The following is a 13,971-nucleotide window of genomic DNA, read 5'->3' on the forward strand; positions in this document are numbered from 1 at the left end:
GCACTACCACTGGAGCGCCGGGTCAGCACTTAGTATCAGACGATGGGGTGATGGCACCCAAGATGTAGATTCGGCAGTTTCCTTACTGCGCGTGTTGGCCACCGGATACGACCCGGCAATTCTGCTCATGGGAACTGGTCGTGCTAAATTATACATATTGATAATAAAGATGATAGTTTCTCAAGTAGTGGGAAGGTTGTTTACTTCTGTTCGGTTTGATAAAAGGCCACTCACATGGATGCGATCGCATTTTACCTACTATCCTTCTTCATTGGGATCTGGTAAAAAAAATGAACATGTTCAACGCTATAACATATACTATGATTCTTATCCCTTGAAGCTTTTCAGGATCAGGTACCCATACAATATATCGGTGCAAAAACAGACCGTAGACTACCAAAAGTTTATTCCAGCCGTTGATTATGGGTGGTGTCTCCATTGGGGGTACTTCTCCCTAAGAAATTCCGGAGCTAGTCGGAACTGTCCCGCTGAAAATGAAGCAGTTCCGTAACAACAATCAAGAAAGAAGCATAGTACTCACATCAACAAAAACTGCGAACTAACCTAAGGAGTGAGCGAGAGGCAAACACGCGGAAAACGCTTTCCGCCATGTCTGTTTTTCAGCGCGGTACTCAGATGAGCTAGGAAATACCAAAAAATACGTGATTTAGCGAGTGAATTTCAATGAACGCCGTTAGCCGGGGCGCAAAGAATAAAAATTTACTTATTCAACCCAATTTTGCCCCCACCAGCTATTTGACAGCTAAAGCGAAAAGAGAGAGGGAGGAAAAAAGGGAGCCCGCTAAGGGATAGCTGGAGGAGCCATTGTCAGGATGCTTTCTGCAGCATCAGGCGGAACAACCCCGTTCCCATATCGGCTCCCACTTCCTCAAGGTCCTAAATGTCTATTGGGATTCGTAGCTGGACTTCAGGTGGCGCGGGAAAGATGGCGAAGCTTCCGTGGGACGAGAAGGAAGCTTAACACTACTAATTTAATTGAATATAAACATTTGTAGTGCATTCCATTTACTTTCATTATTAATTTCTTTGTGCACCAGCAGACTCCCCTTTTTTTATTTGCTCCAATTGATTAGTTCTCCGTTTGGCAACAAGTCCATCTTCTTGACAGTAAGACAATGCTACATGCATTGCGGATGAACTTTGAAGACTTCATTCACCTTACGAAAAAAACGATTTTTCGACTAATGACAATCTTCGCCGATCTGGGTACTAGGCTATAAAATAAAATAGCCCATTTTCCAAACCTAACCGATCCTCATTTGACGCTAATAACATCTTCCCATACACACCACACGTTGGAAGCGATTGGGGCTAAAAGAAAAATTCCAGTTTTTGTGAGTAATACCCCCTGCACACAGCCGCTTAAATGATGTTATTGCAACTTTAAGCGGACTTCTGGTCTTAAGCCTAGTACTCACATCGACGGAAACCGCGAGCTAACCATTGGAGTGAGCGGGAGACAAATACGCAGCTAACGCTTTTCGTCGGGTTTGTTCTTCAGCACGGTACTTAGATGAGCTAAGGAAATACTAGAAAAAATACCAGATTAAGCGAGTGAATTTCGATGAACGCCGTTAGCCGCGGCCTGAAGAATAAAAAATCTAATCTTTGGCAGTGTTCGTGCAGGAGCGGTGGGGAATTTAAAAGTTCAAAATGAAAGAAAAACCCGAAAAACGCCTAAAGGAGGTCAGTGCAGATGAAAAAGGATAACTAATCCAAGCTGTTGCCCATTATTGTGGGACTTGACCGACAGGAAGCAAATCAGCAGAATAGTTGAAGTGCAGGAGGAGATCCGCTAGAGAAGCCCAGTGGGAACATGGAACATGGGAACATGGGACATCGCTCGATCTCCGACGATCTGGACTATAGATGGCGCCGGAAAGATGGCGAAGCATCCCTGGGACGAGAAGAAAGCCTTCAACTTTTAGTTTACATAATTAAAAACATTCGTTGAACTTCTCATTTATTTTAGTTTTTATTTCTTTGGGCACCAGCTGACTCTTCTTTTTTAAATTGCTCCAATTGATTTGTTTTCTGTCTGGGGACAAGCCCAGCTGCTTGACAGTAAGACCATGCCACAAGCATTGCGGGTGAGCTTTGAAAACTTCGGTCACACAAGTTCATCGATTTTTCAACTAGTGAAACTCTTAGCTGATCTGAATACTAGGCTTTATAAAGAATCGCTGAAAAGAACAGGTGATCGGCATAAAAAACCCGTATCCGTATCAGTTGCTCCGAAAAAAATTCTAAACTAAATACAATGTGAAATGTTTTCAGAGTGATTATTTCATTGCTTTTATCTAATTGATCAAAGATGAGGTTTCTATTCAGGCAAGCGTAGGAAAAACTGAATAGGGACTATTGGTTGGCAACAGGGACGCCACGAGAATTTTCTCATGTTAAGCCTAGTACTCACATCGGCGAAAAACGGGTGCTAACCATAGGAGTGAGCGAGAGGCAAACAGGTGGCTAAAGGTTTTCGTCGGGTCTGTTTTTCAGCGCGGTACTCAGATAAGCTAAGGAAATACCAGAAAAAATACCAGATTTCTCGGACAGACGGACATGGCTAGATCGTCTCGGCTAGTGATCCTGATCAAGAATATATATACTTTATGGGGTCGGAACGCTTCCTTCTGCCTGTTACATACTTTCCGACGAATCTAGTATACCCTTTTACTCTACGAGTAACGGGTATAAAAACTCTCGTTGAAAATTGCATTTATTTTTATTTTAATTTCTTTGTGCACCAACAGAGTCTTCTTTTTTAAATTGCTCCAGTTGATTTGTTTTTCGTTTGTCAACAAACCCAGCTGCTTGACAGTAAGACCAAGCTACATGCATTGCGGGTGAACTTTGAAAACTTCGGTCACACTACAAAGAATAAGATTTTTCGACTAGTGAAACTCTTAGCCGATCTGAGTACTAGGCTTTAGAACAGATTGGACCCTCTTAAAGTCTAATAATCAGATCGGCTAAGAATTTCACTATATCGGCGACAGCGGTAGAGTCTTTTGGCTTGTTAACTGTCATCCAGAGATGACTTCCGAACTGAAGTGAATGTATAGTATTAGCACGAATTACTAAACTATGTAAATTTAAATTTTAAATATGTCCGTCAAATTAGCGTCGGTGACTTAGCGGCGCTGGCAGAACGGTGGAATCTGGAACACGGGGCCAAATTTTATTTTTTGTTTTTCTCGGCTTTTTGGGGCCGAATCGAAAAATATTAAATGCAAAATTGTTAAGAATAAAAATATCTATCGATCTAGATAGTTTGCAAACATATCCGACTTCTAGAAATTTATTAAAAATCTATTTAAAAAATCGGGTCCCACAATTTCGTTTATTGCTCCCCTCACAGAGGTTGTACCAATATGCACGGTAAACCTAGTTATTGGGCGTTAATTCAAGTTTCTTGTCAAAAAGTATCATTCAGCTAAAGCCGTCAGTTTTTGAGAAAATAGCTTAACAGTGAAGGCACCTCGGATTTTCCCCATACAAAAAAGGGGGGCAAATAGTTAATTGCACAGGGCTCCACTCTCAGACGTTGTACCAACATTCACGGTATATTGGCAGATTGGGGATCGCCTAAAGCAAGTTCAGTGCAAAAATCATAACGATAAAGCCGTCAGTTTTTGAGAAAATCGCTTTACAGTGGGGGAAGATAAATAATTAAAAGAAGTGGCGCCAGATTAAAATTTGAACCAGTAAGTTCCAAGACATGAACCACTATGTAAAAAATGTATTCAGGACACTAACCATATGGCAAAAAATTATGTTTCGACGCTATCTCTATTTGTAATTAATTTGACTTTCACAGACGTTGTACCAACATGGACGGTACCTCGTTGGAAAGGAAATTCATTTTACTAATTAAAAAATGTGATTCGACGAACGAAAAGCCGTCAGTTTTTAAGAAAAACGCATAGTGCGTTGTGGGCATCTCATTTGTTCCAAAATTGTAACTAAGAACACATGAACCTTATATTGATACCCTATATCGATACTTCGATAAAGGCAAGCTGAAAGTGTGGCATCACTCCCATTTCGCGGGAACTTTTATTTCCCAAGAAAATGTCGAGGGTGCTGCTGGTGAAGTGCGTAAGTAATTTATATGTATTAATTTAAACGAACTGTTAATAATTTCTTCTTCCCATTTACAGAACGTAGACAAGTTCATCGTTGGAGATAATGGCGAGGGGGGGGCTCCCCCCCACCAAACGCAAACAACCAAAGGCCAAAAGGCCCCAGAAGCGCCGCAAGACTGCGAAGGCGGCAAATCAGGAGGCGGCAAATCAGGAGGCGGCTAGCGAGGAGGCGGCTAGCGAGGAGGCGGCTTTATAGGAGGCGCTTAGCCTGGAGGCGGCTATCCAGAAGGCGGCTAGCCTGGAGGCGGCTAGCCAGGAGGCGGCTAGCCTGGAGGCGGCTAGCCAGGAGGCGGCCGTCGATAAGGCTGATCTAAAAATTTCTGAATAAATAAATAAATATGAAGAAATAAAAACATCTAAAGTAAATGCGTCGAATTTTTATTTTTATACCCGTTAGTCGTAGAATAAAAGGGTATACTAGTTTCGTCGAAAAGTATGTAACAGGCAGAAGGAAGCGTTTTCGGCCCCATAAAGTATATATAATCTTGATCAGGATCACTAGCCAAGTCGATCTAGCCATGTCCGTCCGGATGAACGCTGAAATCTTGGAAACTATAAGAGCTAGGCTATTGGGATTTGGCATGCAGATTCCTGAGCTTCTTACGCAGCGCAAGTTTGTTTCAGCAGCGTTTATTAAAATTAAGGAAAATATCGAGTTTTTTAAATTTTTTTTTGTAGGGTATGACAAGTTCGTGTATTTTGTACAAATTCTGAGTTCCTTACACAATGCTGTTTCCCACCGATTTTCATTACAATTATTTTTTTTATAAAGTACACTAATAAAATAAAAAAAAAAGTCCGATAAAAACGGACTTGTGTTAAAGAATATTTTTAACGATTTAAAGACATGCCTGATCAATTTGATATATTATTTATTGAAATAGTAGTTTACTAGTTTACTAGAAATTCACATTTTAAGAGTTTCAGTAAAATATATTTATTATTTCTTCTCCAGCCCTCGTGCATTTGTAGGAGCTGCCCTTGCGCTCAGGCAACATCTTGGCGCCATAATACATAAAAACGAAATTATGTTTAATAATATTTTCAACGAAATAAAGACATGCCTTCGATTATACTCGCTCACCTGATCAATTTGATGTATTATTTATTAAAATCGGGTCCGTAGTTTATTAGAAATTCACATTTTAAGAGTTTCAGTAAAATATATAAATTATTTCTTCTCCAGGCCTCGTGCATTCGTTTTTATCGAAGTATCGATATAGGGTATCGATATAAGGTTATTGTGTTCCTAGCTAAAATTTTGGTACAAATGAGATGCCCACAACGCACTATGCGTTTTTCTTAAAAACTGACGGCTTTTCGTTCGCCGAATCACATTTGTTAATTAGTAAAATGAATTTCCTTTCCAACGAGGTACCGTCCATGTTGGTACAACGTCTGTGAAAGTCAAATTAATTAAAAATAGAGATAGCGTCGAAACATTATTATTTTCCCATATGGTTAGTGTCTTGGAAGCTTAGAACAGGGTGGAACAATTTTGTTACAAATGAGATGCAAGCCACGCATTATGCTTTTTTCTCAAAACCTGACGGCTTTTCGTTCGCCGAACCACATTTGTTAATTAGTAAAATGAATTTCCTTTCCAACGAAATACCGTGCATGTTGGTACAACGTCTGTGAAAGTCAAGTTAATTAAAAATAGAGATAGCGTCGAAACATTATTCTTTTCCCATATGGTTAGTGTCTTAGGAGCTTAGAACAGGGTGGAACAATTTTGTTACAAATGAGATGCCCACAACGCACTATGCTTTTTTCTCAAAAACTGACGGCTTTTCGATCGCCGAACCGCATTTGTTAATTAGTAAAATGAATTTCCTTTCCAACGAGGTACCGTGCATGTTGGTACAACGTCTGTGAAAGTCAAAATTATTACAAATAGAGATAGCGTCGAAACATAATTTTTTGCCATATGGTTAGTGTCCTGAATACATTTTTTACATAGTGGTTCATGTCTTGGAACTTACTGGTTCAAATTTTAATCTGGCGCCACTTCTTTTAATTATTTATCTTCCCCCACTGTAAAGCGATTTTCTCAAAAACTCACGGCTTTATCGTTATGATTTTTGCACTGAACTTGCTTTAGGCGATCCCCAATCTGCCAATATACCGTGCATATTGGTACAACGTCTGAGAGTGGAGCCCTGTGCAATTTACTATTTGCCCCCCTTTTTTGTATGGGGAAAATCCGAGGTGCCTTCACTGTTAAGCTATTTTCTCAAAAACTGACGGCTTTAGCTCTATGATACTTTTTGACAAGAAACTTGAATTAACGCCCAATAACTAGGTTTACCGTGCATATTGGGGAGCAATAAACAAAATTGTGGGGACCCGATTTTTTAAATAGATTTTTAATAAATTTCTAGAAGTCGGATATGTTTGCAAACTATCTAGATCGATAGATATTTTTATTCTAAACAACTTTACATTTAATATTTTTCGATTCGGCACCAAAAAGCCGAGAAAAACAAAAAATAAAAATTGGCCCCATGTTCCATATTCCACCGTTCCGCCAGCGCCGCTAATAGGGTCTTCCCACAGAGATCCATCCACCATCTACCATCCGTTGAACGGATGGTCCATAAGGTTTTGCTGTTCCGAAAATTTCCCAGTTCCCCATCCAAATTTGACGGACTATTTTATGCGATATTTAGGCGATAATTTTGGGTGGAAACCCTAAACTCTTCTTCTTGACAGTGGAAAGTGAAACATTCATTACGAAAACGTAAACAATGATGACGGGAAACTTTTGAAAATAGAAGGCGAGAGTATGTCCCCACACTTATATCTTTGGTTTAAAATTATCTAATAAAATGTATTTATTGCAGATACTAGGGAATACTTTGCGGAGCTCTTGGATGTACACCCAGATGACAGGGAAGCTTCAATCTGCAGCGGCATTCAACGCTCAGGCAGCACTGCTAAGCGCTCAAAGGTGGACCACAAGTCTGAGCTTGTGGAGATAGCTCGAGAAAGGCTGGAGGAGCAGCGAGCGCAGACAGAAATATTGTCGAGAATGGCAGACAGCCAAGCTAAATTCCAATCGGATTTGTTGGAGCTGTTGAGAAAAACAACGAAGTCCCAAAAATGTAGAATAAATAGACCAAAATAATAATTAATAAAAAACAAACAGATTTAGAATTAATGAACTTTATTTGTTACCATTTAGACAATATTGGGAAATTCCTGCCCTTCTTTTTTCAGCAGGATGGCTAAAATCAGCCTGTTGCCAAGTTTCATTTATAGCCCTGTTGTGCTCATTTAAAATGTTGTGCAAAATGCAACAGCCTAAAATGACTGCATTATTATTCTTGTAGTGGCTGTCAGGACCATTCCCAACAAACCGCTGATGATCCCAAGGCTATAGCGATCCGCTTTTCCAGAGGAATGGCATTTCGCCAGTTCTTCCGCAAAATACATAGTCGGTCCGCCAAAAACGAAAAGGTCCTCTTCTCCATACGAAAGCTCTCTTTGAAGAACTCGTCGTTGTTTTCCGGTATATCCTTTTCCCAAAATGTCCCGTATCGCATCTGTTTAATATAAATCGCATTCTTTAATAGTATTTTTAATACAATTTAAGAGCACGTACCAGCATCCACACACTTCGTGGCATTTGCCCTATTGCTGAAAAAATGCTTTCGTACAGATCCAATTCGTCGTCATTCCACTCCTCTGAATTGGCTGCCAATAAAAGCTGATTCAACTTAAGATTTTGCTGTTGTACAACAGCCAAAATAGTTGGTAAATATTTCATTTTGGTCTGGCAAAATCCACTTTCACAATTTTTGCTTGTGTTTTTATTAGCCACGGCTGATTTGACAGCTGTTGTCGGATGGTAGATGGTAGATGTGCCCTGTGGGAACCGGAGTTTCACATATGTCAAAAATCCCAACCGTTTCGAACGGATGGACTCTATGGGAACGGGGTATAAGTCACCGACGCTAATTTGACGGACATATTTTAAATTAGGTGAATTTAACTCAAATGGTATTTTCTGAAAGTGAAATAGTATTTAATGGTTTGTTAAATTTCCGATATGGAATTTTGTATCGGTAGTGGTGCGGTCACGCTGGTAACCAATCGTGCAGGAATATCTGTCAAATATATACATATTGATAATAAAGATGATAGTTTCTCAAGTAGCGGGAAGGTTGATCACTTCTGTTCGGTTTGATAAAAGGCGACTCATATGGATGCGATCGCATTTTACCTACTATCCTTCTTCATTGGGATCTGGTAAAAAAATGAACATGTTCAGCGCTATAAATAATGCTATGGATTTGGCGCTCTCCGATGACAAATCAACATTATTGTTTGGAGAGGATGTGGGATTTGGTGGAGTTTTTCGGTTAGTTAAACGACTCAAAAAGACTATTTAGTACCTAATGTTTGCTCCTAATAGGTGTTCGGTTAATCTACGAGATAAGTACGGAAGTCATCGCGTCTTCAATTCTCCTTTATGTGAGCAGGGAATCGCAGGGTATGCTATAAATATTTTTAATTTTTTGGAACAGATTGTTTTTCCTTGATTACAAAAACGGAGTGGTCTGTATGTTGGGACACTAAGTTGTCCCAAAAAGATCCGTAACAAAAATTATTCGTTGCTTATGTAATGACGTCTTTGGTTATTATGTACAGCGATGAACTTAATTTTTGTCTCGGCAAGTATTTTTGACTGTTTTTCTCTATCTCCTGTGCTAATATTAAAGTGAGACTTTATTTTATTAGATAGTTTGAATAATTCACAGTTCAATGCAAGTTTTTTTGCTTTAATTCTTAACAACAAAAAAACAATAAATAAGACATCTTTCGCTGAAAAAAATTATTAAATAGACCCGCATAAAATTTACAGGGGTTTGACGACTTCAGTCCTGAGGAACGGAATATAACACATACATACATACATAGGTTGCTAATCACATAAAGGCGTGTTCTCAGTTTCTCTTTAGTCTTGCTTTACCTGAAAAGCTTGTTTTCTTTTGCGTGGTTCGGTTTTCGCAAGATTTGGTTATCGTTTCGTCATCGGAATGTTTTCTTTTGTCGCCGTTTATTCATACTTAAACAGCTGTTTTATCGACATTTGACAAACAAGTTTTTTCCTTAGGGAAATGTTTTGGTGTAAAATATTAGGTGGGGTCGGAAAAAAGTAAATCATAAATTAAGGACGCCCTTAATTGCTCTTAGGATGGTGGTAGTTTTCTTTTGATGAAAGTACCCGATTACAGATTAAAAACCATTTCTTAAAACGAGGAAAACAAATTGTCGTTTTTGAAACGAAAAAAAATTGCGTTTAGCAAAAAACGAACAACGATTAAAAAAATAAAACGAAATAAATTAGCACGCTTTATACTAAATTCTACAGATGTATCAATAGTAGCCGCTGTTTGTCGCCTTACACATGTGCTTTTATCGGAACGATTTTTACCCACGCTATTTATTCCATCCAATTTTAAATGATAGAATATATATATTTTAGCTGGCATTTATTGCTCTCGTCGTTACCTATCGATTGACATAATAAAATTTTGTCACGCCCACTCTATTATATTTTAAAGCTATAAAAGCTAGAAAGATCAGTGCCATGCTCATAACTCTGATTCTAGATTAAAAATGTATTTGCTTTATCTCAGTGCTACAAGTTATTACTTATTTTAAATGCACTAGTTACAAAATGGGTCGACAAATTTCAAACAATTTTATTATATAAAGTAATTTTTTTCTAGTTTTAGTATAACATTTTTCTATCATATTTTGCTATTTCAATAAATATTAAGTTATGGTTTATTGGTTGTTTAAATAGTTTTTATTAAATTGCGAAAATGACCAGGGTTTCGTATAGTTTTTAAATTGCGAGGCAATTATTCTATTATCGTATTGCAGTTATAAGACAAATTTCGCTCTGAAAATGACAGTCATTATTGGATAGATTATGTTATTAGTTTGTGGCAAATATAATAAATACAGTGTGAATCTTTCGTTTTTGTGACCTTATGAATAAATAAATAATAAATAATAAATCAATCATTTGCTAATATAATACATAGATGGAGTTTTTAAACTTGCTATGTGGTCATATACAGCTGTGTTCATTGAAATAGCAGTGCATACGACCTGCACGTATAAAACCGAAAAACACTATTATAAACACATCATTGAAACAAAACTTAAATACAACAGTTTTAATTATTTTTTTAAGCAATTTAGCTGTTTTTTCCTGTTGGGTACTTCAATATTTTAGCAAATACGGATAATAACAAAAAAGAAAGACTGAACTATGGTGTTCATTGAAATAGCAGTCTTAAAAGAAAAATTTGATAAAATTCAATATGGCTCATTAATAACTTAATCCTACTAAATATCGATTTGGTTACGACCAAATATTTTGTTGTAGGGCCTTTATTGGCTATTACAGGGTAACACCTACGTGGCATGGAGTCCCCCAAGTCCTTGCAACGTTTGCGGGAAATCTGACCCCATCCCTCCTGCACAACTTGCCAAAGCTGCGGCAAAGAAGTCGGGGATTTCTTGACAACAAATCGCTTAAGTCCCTCGATAAGTTCTCAATCGGATTTAAATCCGGGGACTGTGCTGGACTCGGCATTACGTCAATTTGTTTTTGGCTAAATGTTGGTGTGGCAAATTTGTTGGTGTGTTTAGGATCATTGTCCTGCTGAAATTTCCATATTAAGGACATTTCATCATCAGTATAACCCAGAATGACGTTTCTCAGTATATTTACGTAAACATGTTGGTCCATGATCTCATCGATCAAACGTATGGGGCCCACACCGCTATATGAGAAATTTGCCCATACCATGATTTTAAGGCCATCTGCTTAACGGTCTTGAGATTTTGTTTTGGGTGGTACCCGGTGTTTGGTGGTCGACGGACATACTATTTTGAACCTGTTCCACCAAAAAACATCAGCTAAGACTCATCTGTCCAAAGGATATTTCGCCTTTTGAAAGTGGCTAGTTCAAGTGGCTTTTGGCAAACTTCAACTTGTCTTTGGGGTGTCTTTTTCCAAGTAATGGCTCCTTTGGTGGACTTCTAGCATTCAAATTTTCATCGAACAGACTTCGGAGAATAGTGCCATCCCTGATTCCCAAGCTCACATCCGCTTTCATAGTCCTACAGGATGCACAAGGATAAGTTTTGCTGAAGCGCACTTTGCGAACGTCCTCTATAATTGTGGTTTTCTGTATCGCATAACGTTTTTCGGGCTTCGGTTCATAGTTTATGGCATTGTTACTCATATTGGCTGTACATTTTAAGGGAATTTGAATATATTGATACGTTTTGCCCTCCTTTTCTAAGCTCAATCACTTTTTCCTTTCTCCCTTGAAGCAATAAGCTCCTCTACCCACTAAAGTTAATTTTTTTCTATAGGTATAGTGTATTATGGTTCAATTTTTAATAATGGTCTTCATTAAAAACCTATTTTTACCAAGTTACAAACATTTTCGGGACTTTTCCTGGAGGAAAATCTAAAACTGCTATTTTAGTGAACAGCCGAAATGTTGTGTCCGTGTGGAAAAATATGAAAGAAACCCAAAAACAGACCAAATCTAATGGGGTTTTTGCTTGTTTTGTATCTCTATGATCCATTCTACAAAAGAAATGTACTATCGATTAAATAACGAAAAGGACTATGCTAATAAACCGTTATATAGTTTCGCATTTGTCGCACTGATATTTTAATGAACACAGCTGTATATCTTCTGCGATTAAACCCATATCTGTTAAATGGAGTTTTTAGGTTTTACATGTCCGGAGATGTACAGTTAAATAAGGATAGAATCAGGTATGTTTTTGTTATCATATGGGATGCACAGGTAAAAATGGTTGTAAAAAAGAAAGCTGCCGCACAAGATCGTAATGTGGTTGCTCCAGTACAATGTGTTGTTACGTATTATTTGCCTGGGAACAGTATTATATTTCGGTTTCATGCAATTCGAAATGGTTGAGGAAACAGGTTACGATTGTTTTTTTATATATGTATGTATTACTAAGCAAGGGTTTATACACAGAGGATTTTCCGTTGCCCAGTTTTTTTATATTATCTAGTTCTTCATTAGAGTCAACAATACTCTCATTAATTTTAAACAGGAGACGATAGACATAGATTTGCACGACGTCTGCGTACATGAATGAATATTACATTAAGACCAAACATTTAGGAGGTCATTTAAATACACTGAAAAAAACAGAGGTCCTAGGACTGATCCTTGCGGAACACCACTAGTTACAGTTATGAAATCGAAAATTATTGAGCCAGATACTAGAGCTTGAGACCTGTTTGTCAAATAGAGCTCTATTTTCCTCGCTGTTCGCGAAAAGTTATAACGACTACAGGGTTTCGTACGTAGAATATGGTTGTTAACAGCATCAAAGGTAGTGTAGCAGTTTTGGCAGTTGTGTGAAACCTGGTTTTTAACGTCGCACTGTGGGCCAGAAAGTTAATTTTTTGGCCAAAAATCTGTAATTTCTTTCCTGGGATAGTTAGAAGGATGCAGTTTTTTGCATTTATATCTTAAAAGATTGGACTTTTCAACGAACCAAAAGTACAATTTATTGGATTTTTATATGGTATAGATAATCCAAACCAAAATCGGAAAATTTTACATACTTTTCGGTTTTTTATTTTGAAAAAAATAACTAGAAGACGCACTCAACCCATTTTCATACACAATTAAGTATGAGAGAAAACAATTTAAAAAAAATGAACACCACTTTAAAATATGATGTCGTTAGAGATTTATGAACCGTTAAAAATTGCTACTTTCGGAGGCTCCCACTTGAACGTTTATTTAATAATCGACCTAACAAAATGTTCTAATTTTTTCTTCTTGTTATCTGTTTAGATTCTTATAATCAAAAAAAAAAAATTGTTTGAAAAATATTGTTTTTTAATTCGTTTTATGTTAATTTGACATTTTCTGAAGTCATCACAAAAGTATGCTATTTATTTATATATTTATTAATTTGAGATCATAGTAAAGTTTAAAAAACTAATACTAACATAGGGGGTAGTGCTAGCTACGAGGCCTTCGACTACGTATTTATGTAAGATACATTTATATTTTTATAATATATTTTAGTTCTTCTCCGAAGAAAGTACAAGAAATGCAGCATACCTTTAGGCATACATACAGCTGTGTTCATTAAAATAGCAGTGCGACAGAAGCGAAACTATATAACGGTTTATAAGCATAGTCCTTTTCATTAGTTAATCGCTAGTACATCTCTTTTGTAGAATGGATCATAGAGATACAAAACAAGCAAAAACCACATTAGATTTGGTCTGTTTTTGGGTTTCTTTCATATTTTTGCACACGGACACAACATTTCGGCTGTTCACTAAAATAGCAGTTTTTGATTTTCTTTCAGGAAAAGTCCCGAAAGTGTTCGTAATTTGGTAAAAATAGGTTTTTAATGAAGACCATTATTATAAATTGAACCATAATACACTATAACTATAGATAAAATTAACTTTAGTTGGTAGAGGACCTCATTGCTTCAAGGGAGAAAGGAAAAATTGATTGAGCTTAGAAAGGAGGGCAAAACGTATCAATATATTCAAAGTCCCTTAAAATGTACAGCCAACATGAGTTACAATGCCATAAACTATGAACCGAAGCCCGAAAAACGTTATGCGATACGGAAAACCACAATTATAGAGGACTTCCGCAAAGTGCGCTTCAGCATAACTTATCCTTTTGCATCCTGTAGGAAGCGGATGTGAGCCTGGGAATCAGGGATGGCACTGTTCTCCGAAGTCTGT

General features: G+C 37.5%; 1 protein-coding gene across 5 annotated transcripts in view; it reads left to right on the forward strand.

Moving 5' to 3' along the window:
- The first annotated feature begins 8,225 nt into the window (after positions 1–8,225).
- Positions 8,226–13,971, forward strand: part of BckdhB (Branched chain keto acid dehydrogenase E1 subunit beta) — a 38,922-nt gene continuing 33,176 nt past the window's right edge. For 2 of the 5 annotated variants that reach the window (XM_017076279.4, XM_036822357.3), the window contains exons 1-2: positions 8,226–8,535; positions 8,590–8,667. In XM_017076279.4, the coding sequence (XP_016931768.2) occupies positions 8,312–8,535; positions 8,590–8,667 (302 nt within the window). In that variant the 5' untranslated portion in view covers positions 8,226–8,311. The remainder of the gene's footprint in view (positions 8,536–8,589; positions 8,668–13,971) is intronic. The other 3 variants (XM_036822359.3, XM_065868583.2, XM_017076274.4) reach the window with 3 other exon arrangements.

The sequence above is a fragment of the Drosophila suzukii genome, unplaced genomic scaffold (assembly GCF_043229965.1).
Source record: "Drosophila suzukii unplaced genomic scaffold, CBGP_Dsuzu_IsoJpt1.0 scf_4, whole genome shotgun sequence".
NCBI classification, from domain to species: domain Eukaryota; kingdom Metazoa; phylum Arthropoda; class Insecta; order Diptera; family Drosophilidae; genus Drosophila; species Drosophila suzukii.